The sequence below is a fragment of the Python bivittatus genome, unplaced genomic scaffold (genome assembly GCF_059951505.1).
Source record: "Python bivittatus isolate LINGU-HERP-01145 unplaced genomic scaffold, Pbiv_v1 ctg000800_np1212, whole genome shotgun sequence".
NCBI classification, from domain to species: domain Eukaryota; kingdom Metazoa; phylum Chordata; class Lepidosauria; order Squamata; family Pythonidae; genus Python; species Python bivittatus.
Genome location: NW_028277105.1, coordinates 1,236,127 through 1,257,927, shown reverse-complemented (window position 1 = coordinate 1,257,927; position 21,801 = coordinate 1,236,127). Strand labels below are relative to the sequence as shown.

At 42.9% G+C, this 21,801-nt stretch overlaps 1 protein-coding gene across 3 annotated transcripts; it reads left to right on the top strand.

Annotated features, from left to right (window-relative positions):
• The first annotated feature begins 9,993 nt into the window (after positions 1–9,993).
• On the top strand, positions 9,994–21,801 carry RNF5 (ring finger protein 5). Of its 3 annotated transcripts, none has more exons than XM_007430305.3 (6): positions 9,994–10,159; positions 10,995–11,013; positions 12,820–12,932; positions 17,532–17,586; positions 17,705–17,816; positions 20,523–21,801. In XM_007430305.3, the coding sequence occupies exons 1-6, from the start codon at positions 10,020–10,022 to the stop codon at positions 20,609–20,611; spliced, it is 528 nt and encodes a 175-aa protein (XP_007430367.1). In that variant the 5' UTR covers positions 9,994–10,019; the 3' UTR covers positions 20,612–21,801. The 3 variants fall into 3 exon arrangements, with proteins under 3 accessions (XP_007430367.1, XP_007430366.1, XP_007430368.1); XM_007430304.3 differs by having other exon boundaries at positions 17,702–17,816; XM_007430306.3 differs by lacking the exon at positions 17,705–17,816.

Here is a 21,801-nt window from a genome sequence, read left to right as displayed (position 1 = left end):
CTTCCTGGCAGAACTGCTTTAGCTCTGTCATATTCTTTGGGCATCTCATGTGTATGGCTCTCTTCAAGTCATTCCATAGCATCTGTATTGGGTTGAGGTCTGGGCTCTGACCTGGCCACTCCAAAAGGCGGATTTTGTTTTTCTGAAGCCATTCTGTTGTGGACTTGCTCCGGTGTTTTGGGTCATTGTCCTGTTGCATCACCCAACTTCTACAGAATTTCAGCTGACGTACAGACATTCTCACATTATCCTGAAGCATTTTTTGATACACTTGGGAATTCATTGTCCCCTCAATGACTGCAAGCTGGCCAGGCCCTGATGCAGCAAAGCTGGCCCAAATCATGATGTTTCCTCCACCATACTTTACAGTTGGGATAACGTTTTCATGATGATATGCAGTGCCCTTTTTATGCCAGATGTAGTGCTGCGTGTTCTTTCCAAATAGTTCAATCTTTGTTTCATCAGTCCACAAAACATTTTGCCAATACCGCTGTGGAGTGTCAATGTGTTCTTTCGCAAACTTCAGGCGTGCAGCAATGTTCTTTGTAGTAAGCAGCGGCTTCCTTCGTGGTGTCCTGCCATAGACACCCTGCTTGTTCAATGTTTTACGTACTGTAGACTCATGAACACAGATGTTAGCCAGGTCCAATGATACCTTTAAATTTTTGGCTGTCACTCGGGGTTGTTTCTTTACCTCATTAATGAGTCTTCGTTGTGCTCTTGGGGTCATTTTGACTGGGCGCCCACTTCTTGGTAGAGTAGCCACAGTCCCAGAGTGCCTCCATTTGCCTAGCTGTAGACTGGTGGATTTCTTTGAAGAAGAGAGAAACTCTGTTTAGGCAGTTAAAATTCACCAGGCAAGCAGCCCTTAGTAATGTGGTTTCAGAGGGCTTATTGCTGGTCAAGAAGTAGTCCTGCACATTGCAGAAGGTCGGGCTGGATCATCCTTGTGGTCTCCTTCAGCTCCCTAATTCTGTGATAACTATACACACTTTTTAGGCATCTATAAGCCTGGATGTTTTGGCACAAACTCCACTGAAATTGGTTAAAAGCCAGTAATAAAAGAACTAGCTGGCTTACTCAAATCAATACATGAAATTCAGCCTATATACGTACTTTCTACACATTTACTCCTTGTTGGGGCATTCTGGTTGTTAAGTCACAATCCTGCAGCATGATACATGTTGCAACTACTGGAATTTCTTTCTCCAAGTAGGACAAGCTATGAATTGCTTGGAAAATCTGTGAATTGGATTGCTTTGTTTTAGAGCAGGGAGATGGAATTGGATTGGATTTTTAAGAGAAATCTTAGAGAACGAGAGTGAATGTATTTGACCAGTAGTAATTGGATGACATACTGATCATGAGTATCATTTTGTGAAAGCATTTTGTGAAAGCATTTCGAATGAACCAGTCTAAAACATTTGCCTACTTCTTATCTATGTCAGATTATAAAACTAATATTACATCCCTTCCCAGAACCCAGCTGGAATGATTTCTGAGGACGTCACACAGCAAAGAAGTTTTTTCTGATCAGAAGTTTCACCATGGGATCTATTGGGCTTCTTTTCTACATGCTTCAATGTATGGAATCGTTGATATACATACTCAGGACAAGTTGTAAGACGAAATTCATTTGGAGGACAGTAATAACATTTAATTCTTTATTAAAACTTAACAAGACTCATGAGTACCCCAGGAAAGTACAATAGAGAGATAATACTTAAAATAATAATAAGCAAATTTTGATCTACACAAGTTTAACATTTAATCCACACAAAAAATATTCACAGTCTTACCCCTTAAGAACACAGCTGTGGAGAAAAGGCTGAGATGGATGTTATATTCTCAGTGTTGTTGGATACATCATCTCCATCCACCAAATTGTTCCCTTGTGATGCAAACTACAGGAGGCATCACCTGGTGTCCTACTTTCCATCTCTACTCTGCTATTGGAATGTACATAAAATGGTTAAAGCTGGAACAAACAAAAGGCAACTCCCTTTGGGATTCTCCATACTAATGACCCAGTGCCCATTAGAAGATTTGGAAGACCAGGGTGGAAATAGACCTTCCTGGACAAAAACTTTTTATGTGGTCACTAAGAGTTGACACCAACTTGATGGCATATAATCCATCAGTGAATGCTGATTACCCACAGAATTGTTTCTAGTGGCTTTGGAAAGTTATGTGCCTTTTGACATAGATATGTAGACAATATAAATTCTTGCTTGTTCATATTTCTTTCTCTTCCTGCTTTTGTCTGCCTTTTATCCCATTTTTCCCAGTTAACTGTCTTGATGATTGCTTATTTTTAATAAATAAACATCAAGTTATATTTTTGCTAGGGATTGATTAGAAGTGTGCTAGATGCAAAGTAAACTGGAAATTACCTACAGTAGTTTTCCAACAGATGTTAGGCTTCTCTCTCTCTCTCTCATCCATTTTCTATTTTATTTGTGTTTATATATATATATATATTTTACTGTTACAAGATTTGCACACAAAGGCAACCATAAAACACCACTGAAAGGGTTACCTACAATCTACTTCACTGGGCTTGCCCAAAATATTTTCAGAGGGCTTTGCCCACAGAACTCCTAACTGAGACAATTAACTAGGAAAACTCCCTACTTATCTTTAGAAAAGCTGCATGTCTACATTAGGACTTTACCCATAACAAGTAGGTGTTGATAACATATATGTATAGATTTGTTCCAGCTAATTGCATTACTATCCCTTTTCCTAGAATGCTAGGGTTTAACAATGTATATATATTATTTCATATAATTTAATATAATTGTCTTTAAAATTGTCTCCTGATATTTAGATTAACATATTGGGAGAGATCTTCACTTCTGAAACATTTCTTCAAAGAGAAAAATGCTTCTATTCACTTGAAAACTTTAGGGTCCCAACTTGATTTTCCTTCAGCTCTGCTTTACTTTCTCCTTGAAACGCAGCTATCAGGAATACATATAAGCTGCATGTCAATTCAGTTTCTGGACAAGATAGCCTGTTAGTTGGAGCATCAATTTGCTAATTTTTGTTTAAGTTCTGATATCTTATTACAGTCTTCCTCAGATGTGTTGGACCCAAGTCCTATCAGCCACAATATGAAATAGGGAGTTGTAGTTAAACACATCTGGTGACTACAAGATTGGCAAAGCCAGGTCCTTATCTAGCAATACCTTTCCACTTTCTTCTATACCATAAGCCCTTTCCAATCTTAAATATATCTCAGAATTCTATTTAAATGCAACATGTTCTAGAATTTACACTCAACTCAACTCATCTAGCATCGGTTCCTTGTCTCCTCTATCCTCTTCATAAAGCCAGATGTCCTTGGTTCGACTTTCTGTTTCTCAACCTTTCTTTAGCTTCCTTAGATGTTTTTCACACAACACACTGAACTCCAAATGAGACAACTACATTTTATTCCAGGCTGTTGGTAAATCCAACCATGTGGTTAGTTTATGATTCAATGAGTTAGGTGAATCCAAAAAAATGGGGTTAATTGCATAAACCAGGGTTAAATGAATCATGGGTAAGCAGGTAGATAGTGCAAGTATTGCCACTGTCTCTGAAGCTTTTCCTAGATTTGTCACTTATTTACTCTTTTAAACAACTTTGAAAAAAAATAGATATGCATAATACCTGGATACGCTAATTTTTGGACACAGCTGGAAATGTAGAAAGAATCACTATGTTAAATAGCACTATCATACCTTTTCCCATTATCTGAAAGGAAAAGACTCTTATCAGGTGTTCTCTGTCCTTGTTCAGTCTGGCTGTCCATGTTCTACCTGATGGGTAATATTACAGCCGTGGCTCTCTTTTCTTATGACCCTTTGTCCTGGAGGTAACAGCTTGGACTCAACATCTTTTGAAAGAAGACATACTCAAACAATCATCCTTTGTAAATGAAGATACATGGCTACTCTACCAATGCCCTCAGTCTGACTCCATGTGAAGTTTTATTCTTACCCAAACCTTCATAAAAGTAATTGGGTTACAATTAGTTCCTTGAGAAATGGATCCATTCAATGTCACCAAACCAGTTTAGCTGATTGGTGTCAAAAGTTTCACTTACTCTGGCAAAATAGAGATTTTAGGCACGCCTATTTCTGCACAGGATGCTTGCAGAAAATAATTGTCTAGTTAGCAAAGGTCAAATTGCGTGCATGCTCACGTGAGAACAAATGCCTTTAAATTTAGTGGGTACCTGAGTTCAAATGCATCTTTTATGCATCTTTTTTATCCCGCCTTTTTTTTCATATACAGCTCAAGGTGGCAAACATACCTAATACTCCTTCCTCCTCCTATTTCCCCCCAAAATAACCCTGTGAGGTGAGTTGGGCTTAGAGAGAGGGACTGGCCTAAAGCCACCCAGCCAGTTTTTCATGCCTAAGGCTGGACTAGAACTCACAATCCCCTGATTTCTAGGCCAACACCTTAACCACTGTACCAAACTAGCTCTAAATTGTAAATTTAAATTTAAATATTTGTTAAAGTTGCTTATTTAAAACATCTCTATACCTCCTTCCATTAAAAGAAAGATCACAAAGCAGAATGCAGTTGAAACAGTCATTTAAAACAAGACAAAATATACATTAAAGCAGAGGTTCTTAACCTTTTTGGGCCACGGACTCCCTTTGAGAAAAATCTATTTTAAATGTATCAAATAAAAATCTATTTAAATGTATCAGATAAAATACATAGATATAGTCTATATTACAAAGAAAACCAGTTATGCTCAAATACAGTTATCAATATACTTTAAAAACATAATATAGTAATATAGGTGCTTATTAATCTATTAAATCAATAATAAGACAACGCCCTTTTTTAGGGAATAATGATTTTAGACAGTGAGATTTATTGAAGTTAACAAACATTTTTGGAGTCTGGGAGCCATACATTACTTTGTTGCCTACATACATTATTGAATGAAAATAATTTCACTTGAAGGTTAATGAAAATAAAATGGTATTTTATTTCTCATCAAAGGTCATGGACGCTCCTGAAATCCATGCACAGACCCCTAAGGGGTCCATGGTTCTCAGCTTAAGAACTCCTGCATTATAATATAATATATTTATGTAATAATAATAATGTAATAATAACAAGATTAGCAACAAGAAAGTAGCAACAATGGTGCATTGGAATATCTGCAAGTAATGCCATTTGCCTGCAAGCAAGAACTGGTGGGACCACAAAACAGACAAAATAATAGAAAATGAAGAAGCTAAAATGCTCTGGGACTTTAGAATTCAGATGGACAAGCACCTGCCACACAACACCCCAGACTTAACAATTGTTGATGAAAGACAAAAAAGTCTGGATAGTGGACACTGTCAATGCCTGGAGACAGCAGAATAGAAGAGAAAGAACTGGAGAAAATCACAAAATATAAAGACCTGCAAATATAAGTAGAACGACTGTGGCAAAAGAAACCAAAGATAGTACCAATAGTTATAGGTGCCTTGGGTGCAATCCCAAAACATCTGGAGCACCACGTGAAGACCATCGGCATCGACAAAATCACCATCAGTCAATTGCCCGCCATCAGAAGGTTGATGGCCTCTTGATGTCAAGACTCAGTGAAAGGAGGTGAACGCTGGTAAAAACTGAATTGGCGTCTGCCGCTGTGTGTTGTGCCACAAACCCCTACATTGATGGGAGTCCTGAGGAAGGAGAAGCAGAGCCACTCAGTCTGTGTAATGGTATGTGGGAACAACTTTGGGAGACAGGAGGAGACATGTACTTTCAGACTTGCAAGATTGATGTTAGCCCTTTGTGGTAGTCCAGACAAGATGTGCACCCAGGAGTACTAGTGCTATCTTTATTGTAAGGTGACAGTAACAGCATCTTGCAAGTCTGAAAGTACATCGCTCCCCCGCTTACCTTAGAAACTAGAGAGGGTCCCTTCTGAGATGTTTGCCATATCCACATTCCTGCTGCGGGCTCAGCTGCCTCTTATCTGACCGTTGCCTAGTCTGCAGCTCTTCCTCCTGCCTCCCAGGGTCATTTCCATGTAACCTGGAATTTTAGGCTTCATTATTAGCTTTTTAATAAAGATATTAGCATTTCATCCATGGCATCCATGCTTCCTTTTGAAGTTCAGGAAACCATGTTTTCCTTTTAGCCAAAACCACTTCTTTTACATCCAAAAACTAGCTTTTTCAGCAACTAAACGATAAGGAGCATATTCTAAAAGTCCTTGAATACACTTGCAAGTTTTAAGAAAGATACAAACCTGGCTGGGAAAGAGAGTGATACAACCCATATATTTGCCACTTGTGTAATGTTATCTGTCATCAATGTTTTCTGTTGTTCAATTCTCATGTATAATCAATGTCTTATTACTTGATTAGTTGCTTTCTGATGTATCACATATACCAAATGTATCATTTGTTTCTGTACCCTATAAAAAGACTCAACCCCCCCTCAATAAGCACTTTTCTCTTTGCCTGAAATACAGTTGCAAGAAAAAGTATGTAAACCTTTTGGAATTTCATGGTGTTCTGCATTAATTTGTCATAAAATGTGATCTGACCGTCATCTAAGTCAAGAGTATTGACAAATATAATGTGCCTAAAATAATAACACAAAAACAATTCTGATCCTTCATGTCTTTATTGAGAACAACCATAAAAACCTCATAGTGCTAGTGGAAAAAGTATGTGAACCCTTGAGTTGACCTCAAAAAAGCTAATTGGAGTCAGGTGTTAGCATACCTGGAGTCTTGTTAAGAAAATGAGTTTGGAGGTGTGGACTAGAGCTATACTGACTGATAAAAACCACTCAAACTTTTTGAGTTTGCTCCGCACAAGAAGAATATGCTTATGTGAGCCATGCCTTGCCAAAAAGAGCTTTCAGAGGATCTGTGATCAAGAATTGTTGATTTACATAAAGCTGGAAAGGGTTACAAAGTGATTTCAAAGAAATCCACCAGTCTACAGCTAGGCAAATGGAGGCACTCTGGGACTGTGGCTACTCTACCAAGAAGTGGGCGCCCAGTCAAAATGACCCCAAGAGCACAACGAAGACTCATTAATGAGGTAAAGAAACAACCCCGAGTGACAGCCAAAAATTTAAAGGTATCATTGGACCTGGCTAACATCTGTGTTCATGAGTCTACAGTACGTAAAACATTGAACAAGCAGGGTGTCTATGGCAGGACACCACGAAGGAAGCCGCTGCTTACTACAAAGAACATTGCTGCATGCCTGAAGTTTGCGAAAGAACACATTGACACTCCACAGCGGTATTGGCAAAATGTTTTGTGGACTGATGAAACAAAGATTGAACTATTTGGAAAGAACACGCAGCACTACATCTGGCATAAAAAGGGCACTGCATATCATCATGAAAACGTTATCCCAACTGTAAAGTATGGTGGAGGAAACATCATGATTTGGGCCAGCTTTGCTGCATCAGGGCCTGGCCAGCTTGCAGTCATTGAGGGGACGATGAATTCCCAAGTGTATCAAAAAATGCTTCAGGATAATGTGAGAATGTCTGTACGTCAGCTGAAATTCTGTAGAAGTTGGGTGATGCAACAGGACAATGACCCAAAACACCGGAGCAAGTCCACAACAGAATGGCTTCAGAAAAACAAAATCCGTCTTTTGGAGTGGCCAGGTCAGAGCCCAGACCTCAACCCAATACAGATGCTATGGAATGACGTGAGAGCCATACACATGAGATGCCCAAAGAATATGACAGAGCTAAAGCAGTTCTGCCAGGAAGAATGGGCTAAAATCCCTCCTGAACAATGTGCAGGTCTGATCCACAGCTACAGGAAGCACCTAGCTGAGGTTACTGCTGCTAAGGGGGGGTCAACCAGGTATTGATTCCAAGGGTTCACTTACTTTTTCCACTAGCATTTGAATGTTGAATGAATGTGTTCAATAAAGACATGAAGGATCAGAATTGTTTTTGTGTTATTATTTTAGGCACATTATATTTGTCAATACTCTTGACTTAGATGACGGTCAGATCACATTTTATGACAAATTAATGCAGAACACCATGAAATTCCAAAAGGTTCACATACTTTTTCTTGCAACTATACTTGTCATTCATGTTGTAGGGGCAAAAAAGCCACTTTTGCAAAAGGTGAAAGTGTTTTTCTCTCCCAAATTCAGGGGGATAAGTTCCTTCAGCTCCATGCAACTCAGAGAGCCTGAGTGTCTAGACAACAGTTTGGGGGCTCATCCGAGATGAAATCCTTTCTCTGAAAGATGTAGTATTCCACAATAGGCTGGCCTTATATCAGTTATTAGTAGAGCATAGGGAGTCTGTATACGTTAATCAACACTGTCTGCATGTTTCATGAAGGCTTAATTACCCAACAACAGAAGTTACTTGAATAGTTGCCTCTCTAACCAGGGACAGGGAACATTTTCAAGAAACATTGATTACTTAGCATTATTGTTATTACTCTGGTATTTCTGGTATTTCAATGTTGTCTTATGCAATATATTCCTTCTTTATATTTGCCTGCCACCCAATGCTGCAACTACTCTTTAAAATCTGCTCCACAACACATTGCAACCATAGGTTCCTTCAGCTCCACGCAACTCGAGGTCCCTGAGTTTCTAGGCAACGCCCACAGACCATTCATTACAGTCTGGGTCATTGTTTGCCTGTGCAACTCAACATCTGAGCTGGAGACCCTTTTATTCTCCAGGCACATCAGCAACATGATGCTCGCCCCATTTGCCGGCTCCCAGTTTCTGGGCCGTGGAGGCGACGCAAGAGGAAAACTGGAAGCGCTTGGCCTAAGCCTGGCTGACTGGAGTGGGCTGGCCGGACAAAGGCAGCCATTATGATGGATGCTGGTTGCCATGGCACTGGCCGGGCTGTTGCTCCATCAAACAGCCCACTCACAAGACGGGGCCAAAATCCCTCCGGACTCACTTCTGAGTAAGTGTGCCCAGGATGCCAGTTGCCTTTGGCACTCAAATGGGTGAGTAGGCCAGCAAAACTGGTATCCAGGTGTATGGCCTCTCCAGGGCAGCGGGCTGAGGAAGAAGCCTGAGGTAACAGGCCGTAACTGGGTTGGCAGACATGGGGAGGTTGGCTGGAGGGGTGATGTCTCGGGACCGTGATGGGGCTGGTTTGTTGCAAAAATGGTGACGGCCGCCCTCCTCGATCTGGCTGGTGCAGGTTGAAGGGATGCTGATGCAAAACAGGCTGCGAGGACCAGAGCTTCGATGCTTCGCAGCCGCCTGGCCACTGTGGCAGCAGCTCACTTTGTGAAGTGATACCTGGATGAAGAGGAACTGACCCCAGAGGCCTATGGTGAGAAATCTGGATTGACCCTAAGAGGATAGGAGGAGGGGATTATAGTTGGATAGTTGCCATAGTAACAGAATAGCCGCATTAGACCTTGTTACCTATTCAGCCTTTCGCCACGCCCCCACAAAGGGCAAGCTTGGTACAGCTCAGCACTAGATCAGGCTCCGCCCATCTGCCTCTCTTTGAAATTCAAGGCTCCTTGAATTGTTACTGGCTAGTTTATGCGTCAATCACGACTGGGCCGGCCTTAATCCAAGGCTACGTCCAGTCGCCGCGCGCTAAGCGTTTTAAAGAGTGGGTTCCAAGGAACGTCAAGACCTTTTTTCTCGTTCTGCCCCAACCTTTCGGTCATTTTGTTCCTTGAGAGGCTGGCGTTTCTGTCAGTCAGGATATGCCTCTTGATTTATCAGTCATATGACCATGTTATTTTGTTCAGGGAACGAAGGTGGGGGGAAAGTAAGGGATTTTAACCAATAACATAACTGTGTATTCGACGCCCAAATAACGCAACCAATCAAAAAAGTTTTACGGGCCTGCACTGAATTGAAGGCGGGACTAACTCGAACGTACACAATCAGCTTTGCCAGGTGCCACAAATGATTACCCTTGCCACCAATGAAATGTCGACAGAGCGTGAAAGACGGCGAGAAAGACCAATTGCTAAACAGCGGGCGTTTACATCCCCCCCGTAGTTTAAGTGAGGGCGGAAGATGGCGGCGGCCGGGACAGGTCCAGGGGTCCCAGATGGGGAACCGGAGGGGTCAAACCGCGATCGCAGTGCTTTTGAATGCAACATCTGCCTGGAGCCTGCCAGAGAAGCTGTCATCGGCCTCTGCGGCCACCTGTACTGGTGAGCGAGGGAAAGGGTACAGAGAGGTGTGGTACTGGGACGGGGAGAACCAGGAGGGTGATTTAATATATATGTATATGTATATGCATATGCATATGTATGTATATATGTATATAAATAAAAATAATCTGCACCAATGGGCAGAAGGCTGGGCAGGCTGAAATCCAACAGGTGAACCTGCGCTTTTTTCTTTTTCTTTTTGGCTTTATTTCCGTACTCGTGAAAGAAGCTCCACCTGCCTTTGTGGTTGCTCGGTTGGTCCTGAAAACAGAGGAGTGGGATCACGTTTGGGGTGTAACTGAAGTCTAAGAGAAGGGCAGGTATACCAGAAGACAGGCAGTGTGGCTTAGTGGTTAGAGAGCAGTCTTTAGGAGCTGCCAATCGCATCATCTCCAGCCACTGGGGCTCTTGGGTGGTCCCAGTGGTCTGGAAGGAGGGTCACTGGAGGACCCAAAGCCCACCACTAACTCACAGTATTGTCAAGCTGGCTTCACATGAGATATTAAGCTAGGCTAAATTGTGTAGCTTGTGGCCTTGCAAGTGGGGTGAAACCCCCCTCGCCCCCCAGCCTATACTTTGATTTATATGCTGGGGTATAACCTGTTGCAGAAACCCAGCAATTGTGTTCTGTTCACTTAGATTTATCATTGATTTTATTTATCACATTTACTGCTTATTAAATTTGTATAGCCGCCCATCTCACAAGTATGACCTGTTGGATGTGGTAGATTTCTCTGTGCCCTTTGAAGTTCTGATTCAGTATGTAATTTCTCTTCATGTTGGTTTGATCCAGATTTCTTTAAAAGGTCTTGTACTTTTTCTTCTCTTTTTCCAGCTGGCCTTGTCTTCACCAGGTGAGTTGCTCTGTTACTGTTACTCTGTACTGTTACAGTCTGTTGCACTGACTGTAAGGTTGGCTGGAGTTGAAATGCCTCAGTCAGCCTTCCCCATCTTGTCTCTTCCAGATATACTAACGCCCGCAGCTTTCCAGAATTCTTAGCCAGCACGGCTACTGGTTGGGCTAGCTGGGGATTATGGGAGAGGTTGCCTGAAATTATTTTGCCTTGGTGTCATCCAAGGCTGGGTTAGTGTAGGACAAGTCTTGTGTTCCTGGGCCAAATTAATCTGTGGAGGGAATATGCCAATAGCTGATGGAACAGCTAATCAAGAGCTCTTCCTGCCTTACAGATTAGTAAACATCATGCCTCCTATGAGAGGCTGAAGGACTTTTCTGTAACTGGTCAGTGCGATGGTTTCCTGTGTGATCAAGAGGGTATACCTATAAACAGTGCTGAAGAAGGTGAAGAGTCGATGAAGGTTATCTCTGCTTGCTCTCGCTTTTAACTCTTGTGCAGGCATTTGACTGACTGCTCTGGTGGATGGAACCATGGGCCAAAGAGACCTTTGGACTCTCTTAGTAAAGCATTTATTATCAGAAAAGCTGCCCTTGAACTGAATCTCTCCTCAGCTCAAGTATGGTTGGGCCAAGTTTCTTAAATAATTTCAGAAATTATTTTGAGATGAGGAGGAAGACAATAAGCAGTTAAAATTTAATCAGTAGTTGTTTTCAGGTTAATGTTTTTGAAATAACAACAAAACCAAGAAAAGCAAATCTAAAATCTCACTGTTCCAACACTGAAAAGAGCTGGCTGTAAACTTTCAAAACAATTGTATATGCTAACTTTTCCCTGAATAGTCCTAGAAATGCTTTGTGTCTTCTGCAACCGAGTAGTAATTGATAAGTTAACCTAAACTCTCTTTGTGCTCCTCAAAATTGGTTTGATCTTTCTATCCTCTTCCATTGTATTTTCTTCTAGGGCCTATCTTAGGTCCCTGGTGTGGAAACCAATGGAAAGAACTTAGGGAAAGCAGCAGTGTACCTGTTTCACAGCACTGGAATTATTTGTTTAGTTGTTAGATTATAATGTGGGTGTTTTTCTCCCACAAGAATCCTGTGAAATAAGTCAGGCTGGAGGTGCCTGATCCATAGACCCCTGGAGAGCTTCTGTGTCTGAACAGAGACCAGAATCTGGGTGTCCTCGCTTCTAGTCTAACATATTCACCTTTGTCCCACCCTGGCTCTTGAGCTGAGAGGGAGAAACTAATCCAGACTGAGGTGAGATTACAATCTGGGTCTCCCTGCTCCTAGTCCAGCCCTTTCAGTATTTCACACACTCAATATTTTTACTTCATATGTCTCAGACATGGCAATGAAATATGTCCAAGGTCTGAGCTGAGAGGGAGATTATTTTTGTGTGTGCCTAGGTTGGGTGTAAATAATTATTTTGGTCCATATAGAGTTTCAGAGCCTGCGATGTATATAGTCCTAAGGTGGGTGCCATGGCAGGTAGAACCAGTCACAAAACCCCCGGTAATCAAAAGCAATCTACCGGTACCTCTCCCAGATACTCTCTCCACAGACATTTGTGAAGCCCCAAATCATTGCTGCAAATAAATACAAAGCTCCAACCTGATGATTTACATCTCAGCTTGCCAGCTTCTTATTTAATGGACAGCATTTTTTAAATGAAAAGCCAGTTGGGACAGGAAACTTGGCAGACCCCACAGGTGCCCATGTTGCCTTCTTCTAATGTAAATATGTACATATTTGGAAGTGGCCCCAAAGATTCCTAATGTACAGTTGTTCTACTTCCCTTCAGTGGCTAGAAACGCGTCCTGAGCGTCAGGAATGTCCTGTGTGCAAGGCGGGCATCAGCCGGGATAAAGTCATCCCTCTCTATGGGCGGGGCAGCTCTGCTCAACAGGATCCCAGGTAAAGAATTCCCTTCTTTGCTGGAGTTGGAGTAGCCCTCCAGTTCATTCTGGGGTGCAGCAGTACCCTCTTTCTGCTATTTCCTCTCTCTTCAGACCAGGAGCGGGACACAGTACAATCCCAGAGCTGCATGCAATTCTCCCAGAGCCTTGAGTGGGCTTCCCACGCCTGCCTATGTTTGCTGTTAAATTTTAATGTGGCAAAGGGGAATACTTAACACTGTACCAGTGTTTCCCAACCTTGGCACCTTTAAGATGCATGGACTTCAGTTCCTAGAATTCCCCAGCCAGCCATGCTGGCTGGGGAATTCTAGAAATTGAAGTCCACGCATCTTAAAGGTGCCAAGGTTGGGAAACACTGCATTATACTAAATTCAAGGGTTAATTTCATTCCATTTAAATAATTTAAGTTAAGTTAATTTCAATTCATGACAACTGACTTTAAATTTCATCTTTAATTTGATCACTTTTAATCTCTATCCTGCTCCTGCCTACTTTATGCCTCTCAGCCCTGACAAAATAATTCCCCTTTGCTGTAAGCTGCTATCCCCCTCACTCTCTGTAATGTAAGTGGTTTCTGAAGCCTTCTCTATTCGAAGAAAAGGGAAGGCTGGCAGCTACCTACTGTGCAGATCATGTCCAGTTATTTCCTGCCAGCAACTCAGAGGCAGAAACTCAGCCCAGCAGGAGGCAGTTTGAGCCCGAGGGAAAAATGATGCAGCTTGGGTACTCATACAACAATGGGATTGTAAGGTTTTTGTCCGGCAACGGAGTGGATAACTATAATGGGTCTGCCCTTGAAGACTACCTGGAAACTGCAACTGGTGCAAAATGAAGTGGCCTGCACTGTAACTATATCGTCATGGAGCACCAATGTTAATTGTTTTAATTCTTTTTATGGATTTTGTAAGCCAATCAGAGTCTTTTGGAGTGGGCAGCTTTATTAAATTGAATAAATTAAAATTAAAATTATATTGCAAAAGAAGAAACGGCCACTGGTTTGTTTCTCGGTGCAAGTCAAGGTGCTGGTGGCTCCCTTTAAAATCCTATGTGGTTTGGGCCCCGGCAAGACAGATTACTTGAAATAAAATCTGCCAGTAGAGAGTGCTGACCAAGAAACTTGATGAGAGGGGACTTGCAAGCAAGTATTCTCTGCAGGAACTTCCCTCCTGGGGAATGTCCTCCTACCAGATATAAGATCCATCCTCTCACTTTTAGTATTTAGGAAACATGTTTTTTCCAACATGCATCCGGGGACTAAGATATGAGAAGGTAAAGTTCCTGAGTTGGGGATGAAAGTTCTTGTTGATTGATGATAGTACTATGGTTTTATAATGATAACTATTGATTGTATTTTTATAGCTTGATAAAATTAATACTCTTTCTCTGATTATTGTATTCTGTTTTGCTGCTTAGACAAAATGATTGAAATGACATTAAAGCATTGATAGTAAATAAAGCAATGGTCAGGACTTCTGGTTGCCCTAGATGCTTTGCATAACATCAAAAACTGCTCTGATTTCTCTTAAGTGTGAATGCCCACGGTGAGTGGGGAGGAGGTGAGCAGCCATCAGATTGGGAGTTTATATCCTGGGAAAATATCCCTGTTGAGGAAGATGACTCTCAGGTGCTGGCGCTATGGCAGGCCCCAATAATATTCATGGGGACCCTCTGTTCTAGCCCCAAATGAAAGAAAAAAAATCAATATAAAGAATATAGGCTTTGGCTTAATATCTACAGGTGAAACTCGAAAAATTAGAATATCGTGCAAATATTCATTTATGTCAGTACGGCAACTCAAAAGGTGAAACCAATATATGAGATAGACGCATTACATGCAAAGCGAGATATGCCAAGCCTTACTTTGGTATAATTGTGATGATTATGGCGTACAGCTTATGAAAACCCCAAATTCACAATCTCAGAAAATTAGAATATTACATGACATCAATAACACAAGGATTGGAAATAGAACAATATCGGACCTCTGCAAATTATAAGCATGCATATGTACTCGGTAGTTGGTTTGGGCCCTTTTTGCAGCAATGACTACCACAATGCGGCGTGGCATGGATGCTATCAGCCTGTGGCACTGCTGAGGTGTTATGGAAGACCAGGATGCTTCAATAGCAGCCTTCAGCTCCACTGCATTGTTCGGTCTCATGTCCCTCATCTTTCTCTTGGCAATGCCCCATAGATTCTCTATGGGGTTCAGGTCAGGCGCGTTTGCTGGCCAATCAAGCACAGTAATCCCATGGTCATTGAACCAGGTTTTGGTACTTTTGGCAGTGTGGGCAGGTGCCACGTCCTGCTGGAAAATGAAGTCAGCATCCCCATAAAGCTCGTCTGCGGAAGGAAGCATGAAGTGCTCCAAAATCTCCTGGTAGATGGCTGCGTTGATCCTGGACTTAATGAAGCACAGTGGACCAACACCAACAGATGACATGGCTCCCCAAATCAACACAGACTGTGGAAACTTCACACTGGACTTCAAGCATCGTGCACTGTGTGCCTCTCCATTCTTCCTCCAGACTCTGGGTCCTTGGTTCCCAAATGAGATGCAAAGTTGCTCTCATCAGAAAAGAGGACTTTGGACCACTGGGCAACAGACCAGTTCTTTTTTTCTGTAGCCCAGGTAAGACGCTTCTGATGTTGTTTGTTGTTCAGGAGTGGCTTGACAAGAGGAATACGACATTTGAAGCCCACGTCCAGGATCCGTCTGTGTGTGGTGGCTCTTGATGCACTGACTCCAGCCTCAGTCCACTCCTTGTGAAAGTCCCCAACGCTTTTGAATGGCCTTTTCCTGACAATCCTCTCCAGGCTGCAGTCATCCCTGCTGCTTGTGCACCTTTTTCTTCCACACTTTTCCCTTCCACATAACTTTCTATTGATGTGCTTTGATACAGCACTTTGGGAACATCCAACTTCTTTTGCAATTACCTTTTGGGGCTTTCCCTCCTTATGGAGGGTGTCAATGATGGTTTTCTGCACAACTGTCAGGTCAGCAGTCTTTCCCATGCTTGTGATTCCTACTGAACCAGCCGGAGAGACCATTTAAAGGCTCAGGAACCCTTTGCAGGTGTTATGGATTCATTAGCTGATTAGAGTGGGACACTTTGAGCCTAGAATATTGAACCTTTTCACACTGTTCTAATTTTCTGAGATTGTGAATTTGGGGTTTTCATGAGCTGTATGCCATAATCACCACAATTATACCAAAGTAAGCCTTGACATATCTCGCTTTGCATGTAATGCGTCTATCTCATATATTGGTTTCACCTTTTGAGTTGCCGTACTGACATAAATGAACATTTGCACGATATTCTAATTTTTCGAGTTTCACCTGTAGAATAAGGCATTGCGGCTTATTCGGCAATGACTAAAAGGAGCCATTGCTTAGCCATGAGGTATGAACTTAGTCACCAGTTGCTCCAGTGTCACAGCATTTTGAACAATATGTTAACCCATCTGGTATTAAAGGTAAATAAGCCACTTTATCTGTTTCGTGGCTAACAATCTGTCAAACCATGGCTAGCCCCAGTTGGTTATTGTTTTGATTGTTATCTCAGCCACGTTTGCAGTTTCAAAAACCTACAGTAGCTTAATCAAGGTTAGAATCATGTAGGCAATATGGGAAGGGGGTTGAATCTCCTCTCACCGTTTTCATAGCGCTAAAAATGTGGAACATCCCCATTTTACAGCTGTTCCAGAATTCTGTCTCTCCATTCAGTAGACGGAAAAGAGAATAAACTGTAGATTTGCCCTCCATCTAAATTCAGAAGGCACGCCAGACTGGGTTGAGGCGACTAGACCAGTGTTTCTCGACCTTGGCAACTTTACGATGTGTGGACTTCAACTCCCAGAATTCCCCAGCCAGCAATTCTGGGAGTTGAAGTCCACACATTTTAAAGTTGCCAAGGTTGAGAAACACTGGACTAGACTGACGATATTAGGCTTCCCCCAGTTGGTAGGACTGGTACCAGTTAGGCAAATTCACCAGAAATCAAAGAACTGCTGTTAAGTAATCTTTACTGAAGAAAAGTTAGAAAGCCATGCTGGAAGAGTTCTGCTGACGGCTGTGTTTCAAGAGGAAGAGGGTTTTCACCTCTCTTCTCTTTCCAGCCCTATGTCCTGGGCTGCCTCTTTTGTGTGGGAGGGCTGATTTACATCTATAACTCTTCTTTTTGCAGTGCTAAGATTTGTTAACGTGTTGTTTTTCCCCGACTCTGTGAGATCTGTTGCCTTATGCGACTGATGATTTCGTCTTGTGCTCGAGGAAGATGACCTATTTAGCCCGCAAAGCAGTTTTGACATCCTGTGAGGCCTCTTGCTGCTTACTAGATCATGCAAACCCAGGCGTTCATCAGCTGCCACCTAAGAAATGGAGATAATCATATTCTTCTCCCTGTTCAGTCCTATTGCCTCCTCCGTCTTCTGGTATAAGATTGTAGTTTGTAAGTCCTTTGGGGCTAGGAGGTATTCCTTTGTTAGCTAGGAAGCTATTGGGCACACATTAGCAAAATGCATCCTCTGTAGGAAGATTAGAGGCTGTGAGCACCAAGGCGAGGGGCATAATCCTGCCTTTTTCTCCATCCCACAGATTGAAAACTCCCCCCCGACCTCGAGGGCAGCGCCCGGAGCCTGAGTCGCGAGGGGTGAGTGCAGCCTGTTTCTAGCTCCCCTCCCCAAATTCATCCTGGACTAACGCTGCTCTTCTGCAACACACTGTTACCCCACCCTTCTTTTTTTTTCCTTCCCCCTCCACCCCAGCAGGGCATCGGCAGTTTTCCTGAAGCAGCCACAGGCTTCCACATGGCATTTGGCATTGGCGCATTCCCCTTTGGCTTTTTTGCTACGGGCTACAGTGGCCCAGGAGAAAGAGCAGGTAAAGCCCTGCTGTAAAGGGGTCACTGCTTATAAAGTGCATCTGCTCAACGGGCTTTTGGTTCCCTATAGCCATATTTTCTCTTCCAATAGAAGAGAATATGAGTAGCTCAGGGTTCAACTGTAAAGTCCTTGGGGTTCTCTGAGCTTGGCTGTTTTCTTGCAGACATTTCGTTACCTGGCTAGGTAACATCTTCAGTGCTAGAGGGGAGTGGGAGAGCAAACAGAGAGCAACCCCCACTCCCTTCTAGCACTGAAGATGTTACCTAGGCGGGTAACAAAATCTGCAAGAAAACAACGAAACTCGGAGAATCCCAAGTACTCCATATTTTCTCTTCCTTTCTACTGAGACTGAGTCTAAACAGCGTCTTTCTCTTGTTACCATATGGGTAGATTCACACAATATGTTGGCTAGGTTAGGATTACCAGATCTCTGAACAGGCAAAGGAGGACTGACAGAAAGGACAAATGCGGGGAAGGAGAACACACTAACTAACTATCTTGGCATCCATGACATAAATTATAGCAAAACGCTGCAAAAAATTGTACAGGTAGTCCTTGCTTACTAACCACTCATTCAGTGATCGTTCAAACTTAGAACAGCACTGAAAAGCAAGACGACCAGTCCTCAAAGTTGCGGCAGTTGCAGTGTCCCCGCAGTCACGTGATCATGATTTGAATTGCAATATTTTCCCAACAAATCTTTATTTTCAAGAACATATGCTAGCAATAATATAGAATCGACAATGGTGCGCTTTTCAGATTTCACCATAGAAATGTGTAGGAGGACTACAGGGATCATAGTTTTGAACGGGCTGGATTGAAGCCGATTGCTGGAATCAGGAAATAAGTAACATAAAGCTAGGCTGTCGAGTGTCGACAGATGAGGGAAAGAAGCAGACAATTTACAGTGGTCCAAGCTAAAAAAAAAATCAAGCCACTCAAAAAGCCGGACAATGTTTGATTTTAAGGCTGCGCCTGCTGGACAAAAAAGGAGACATGTCCTCCTTTTGCCAGATATCTGGCAACTCTAGACCAGGTCAGCAAACGTGGTAGGATGTGGTCAAATGAGGGCCTGATTATCTCAGGGACCTCCTATCTCACGTCATCTCTTCCCATCCCACATAGCCTGGCAGAGCTGGCACGCTTCAGGTCCCATCGATTAACCCTGCCACCTGGTGGGACCCAGGAAGTGGTCCTTCCTTCTCTGTTTGGCACCTGCCTTCTGAAACCTCATATCCCCCCCCAAGATTTGTACAGCCCCCACCCTAGCCCTAATTAAGCAAGCCCTTAAGGCTTGACTGTAGCCCTGGGTGAGTGCAGGTGAGGGATCCCTGTGGAGTTCTGTTTTTTTAAACAATTTTATTTTTTCCTGGACTTTTGATGATTCCTGTATTTTATAGTATTTTACTGTTGTATTTTGGAAGCTGCCCAGAGTCATAACAGATGGGGGTGGTCTATAAATTTCATAAACAAACCAACAAACCCGCTAATTTTATTTATTTATTTATTCATTCATTCATCAAATTTATATGGCCGCCCAGGGACTGCCTACGCCCAGTCACATCAGCCTGTCCCATTAGATCCGGTATGCTACGTGTTCCAGTGGCCAAGGACTTGCATTTGGTGGGTCCCAGGAGATGGGCCTTCTCTGGTGTGGCTCCCTCCTTGTGGGACATTCCCCCCCCCGAAGTGAGGCTCACCCCTTCCCTGCTATCATTTAGGAAGTCCCTCAAGACCTGGTTGTGTCATCAGGCCTAGGGGGCTTTGGGAACCGGAGACCTTCTTAGATGGCTCTATTATGACTAATAGTCCCTCTCTCTGTGGGGTTTGTATATTTTAAAATCTATATTTTAAATCTTTTTTAAAATTTGTGATAATGTTTTTATTCTAACAACAACCTTTTATCTTTTTATAATACCTGTTTTTATTCACTTGTCATTTTATTTCAATTGTGAACGCTGCCCAGAGTTGATTTGTGGGAGATGGACAGCTATATAAATGTGATGTATAAATAAATAAATAAATAAATAAATAGTGACTGGGCAGCGTACAATAAAACTATAAAACAGCATATAAAAACCAATCATTCTTCAGAAAAAAATTTAAAAATCGGAATTAAAGGCTAAGAGAAGGCAACAACAATGGAGCCATCTCAGTACCTCGCCAGTCCCCTGGGGCCCCCAGGCCCAGTGGCATAATTTGGCCCACTGGGACCATTTCAACTCAAAAACTCTAATGGGGGTGATAAATTGGACCAGCCTCCCGTGACTAGTCATGTTGTGCCAACCCGAATAGCAGTAAACCGTGGGAAATGTTTCAAGCCCTCCTAGTTAGTCCTCCAAGGAAGAGAGATGGGAGTGTAGAGTAGCTGCCGCTATAGAACTTACTGACGAGGCTTGAGAGTCACATGATTTTCTCCTACACACTGATTGGTTGCAGTGCCCAGTCACGACTGCTGCTGCCTGCCTGACAAATGGGGACAGCCATTGATGTAGCAAAGCTTTATCAGGAGCAGGGAAGCTGGGTGCTCTGTATTCCCAGATTGGCAGCCCTTGGTTAGCACGACCGTGTGCTGCCAGATCCATAGCAATGAGCTGCAACAGGGTTAGTTAGTGGTTCAGCGGGTTAAATTTGTTGTCTGAATGCAGCCAGTTGGCTTTTAGATTTTGCCTCGGCTAACTCTTTTGTTTTTCCTTTTGCGCAGATACAGAGGCGGCTAGACCATCAAGCTGGCAGGATTCATTGTTTCTTTTCATTGCCATCTTCTTTTTCTTCTGGTTGCTCAGTGTCTGACCGGCTGGACCCCACTGAGCTTAACCTGTACTAAAGTCTATGAGAACTGAACAAAAGGACTTTGATATTGGGGGGTGGGGGGGGAGAATAGTTTCTGGGTGGGTGGGCTTGCTTGCTGAATGCATAGGAGAGGCAGGAGGAAGTTAACACTGTATGGTGGGGTGTAATCTGGGCAGGGCAAAACTCTCTCTCACCTTTTTTCCCATCATTCCTCCCCCCCCCCAAGAGAATTATACACAATCCCAACCTAATTATGGATTGATTGGGAGTAAGTATGCTAGGATGATCAAGGATAGATTCTTTCCATTCTGTTCTTCAAAGAAAGAACTCAAATGTGAGGGTCATCTCGAAGTCAGTGGGGAGGAGACGAGGGAGCTGACGGAAGCACATGCCAGCAACTCATTATTTCCAGGTTACTTAAAAGCAGGAGGAAGAATTGGGTCCGGCCTTGTGCGTGTCCCCCTTTTTTCCCTGCTCTGGTTTCAACCACGGTAGCGTTTGCTTGTCAATCGGCAAGCAGTCTGCCCATTGAGAAAAAGTAGCTAGACCCATCTCTGTGTAAAAGTACACTAATCAGGGAAAGGGATTTTGTAGGGCAAGCAAGGTTGGGGTGGGACAGATTCTATCTCTTGCCACAGACAAGAAGTTGGGGGGGGAGGGACCCATTTTATTCAGCCACAGAAAGTGCTTGTGGGAAGGGGAGCAAGAGCTGTTGCAGGAACAAGTTAAACATACGGTTTGGTCCCATAGGAAGTGGCTGCGTATACTTTTAACTTGAGGCCAGGTGATCCCTGAAGAGCTTCTCTTGGCTATTTTTCGATAGGGCAAACTGCCAGAGTTTTGAGAATGTATGTGGTATTGTGGGTATTTTCCCCTTTCTCTCTCCCTCACTTTGAGGAGGGCTATTAATCTCTTACTACTCTGTTGGAGTAACACAAGGTCCGGAGATGAGGATGCTGGACGTTGGTTGTTAATTCTCCATCCACCCACCTCCAGCTCTTCCAATAATGTTGGGAAATGTTTGGGGTGGATGAGGCGAAGGTTGACCACTGGATATCTTAGTCCTGAATAACAGTATTTTGTGGCCCAGAAGTTGCTTGGATAATGATTTCTCCCTTCGTTTGGGGTGACAGAGAAGGGATGTGATGTCAATTAACCAATGCTTTAATTAAATTCACCCATGATTCCTA

Bases quoted from the DNA above. Each gene is read 5' to 3' on its own strand.
- RNF5 (XM_007430304.3), top strand. From the start codon at position 10,020: ATGGCGGCGGCCGGGACAGGTCCAGGGGTCCCAGATGGGGAACCGGAG. The intron at 12,933-17,531 runs GTAAAGAATTCC...TCCATCCCACAG, and splicing joins TCTGCTCAACAGGATCCCAG to ATTGAAAACTCCCCCCCGAC. The intron at 17,817-20,522 runs GTAAAGCCCTGC...CCTTTTGCGCAG, and splicing joins TGGCCCAGGAGAAAGAGCAG to ATACAGAGGCGGCTAGACCA.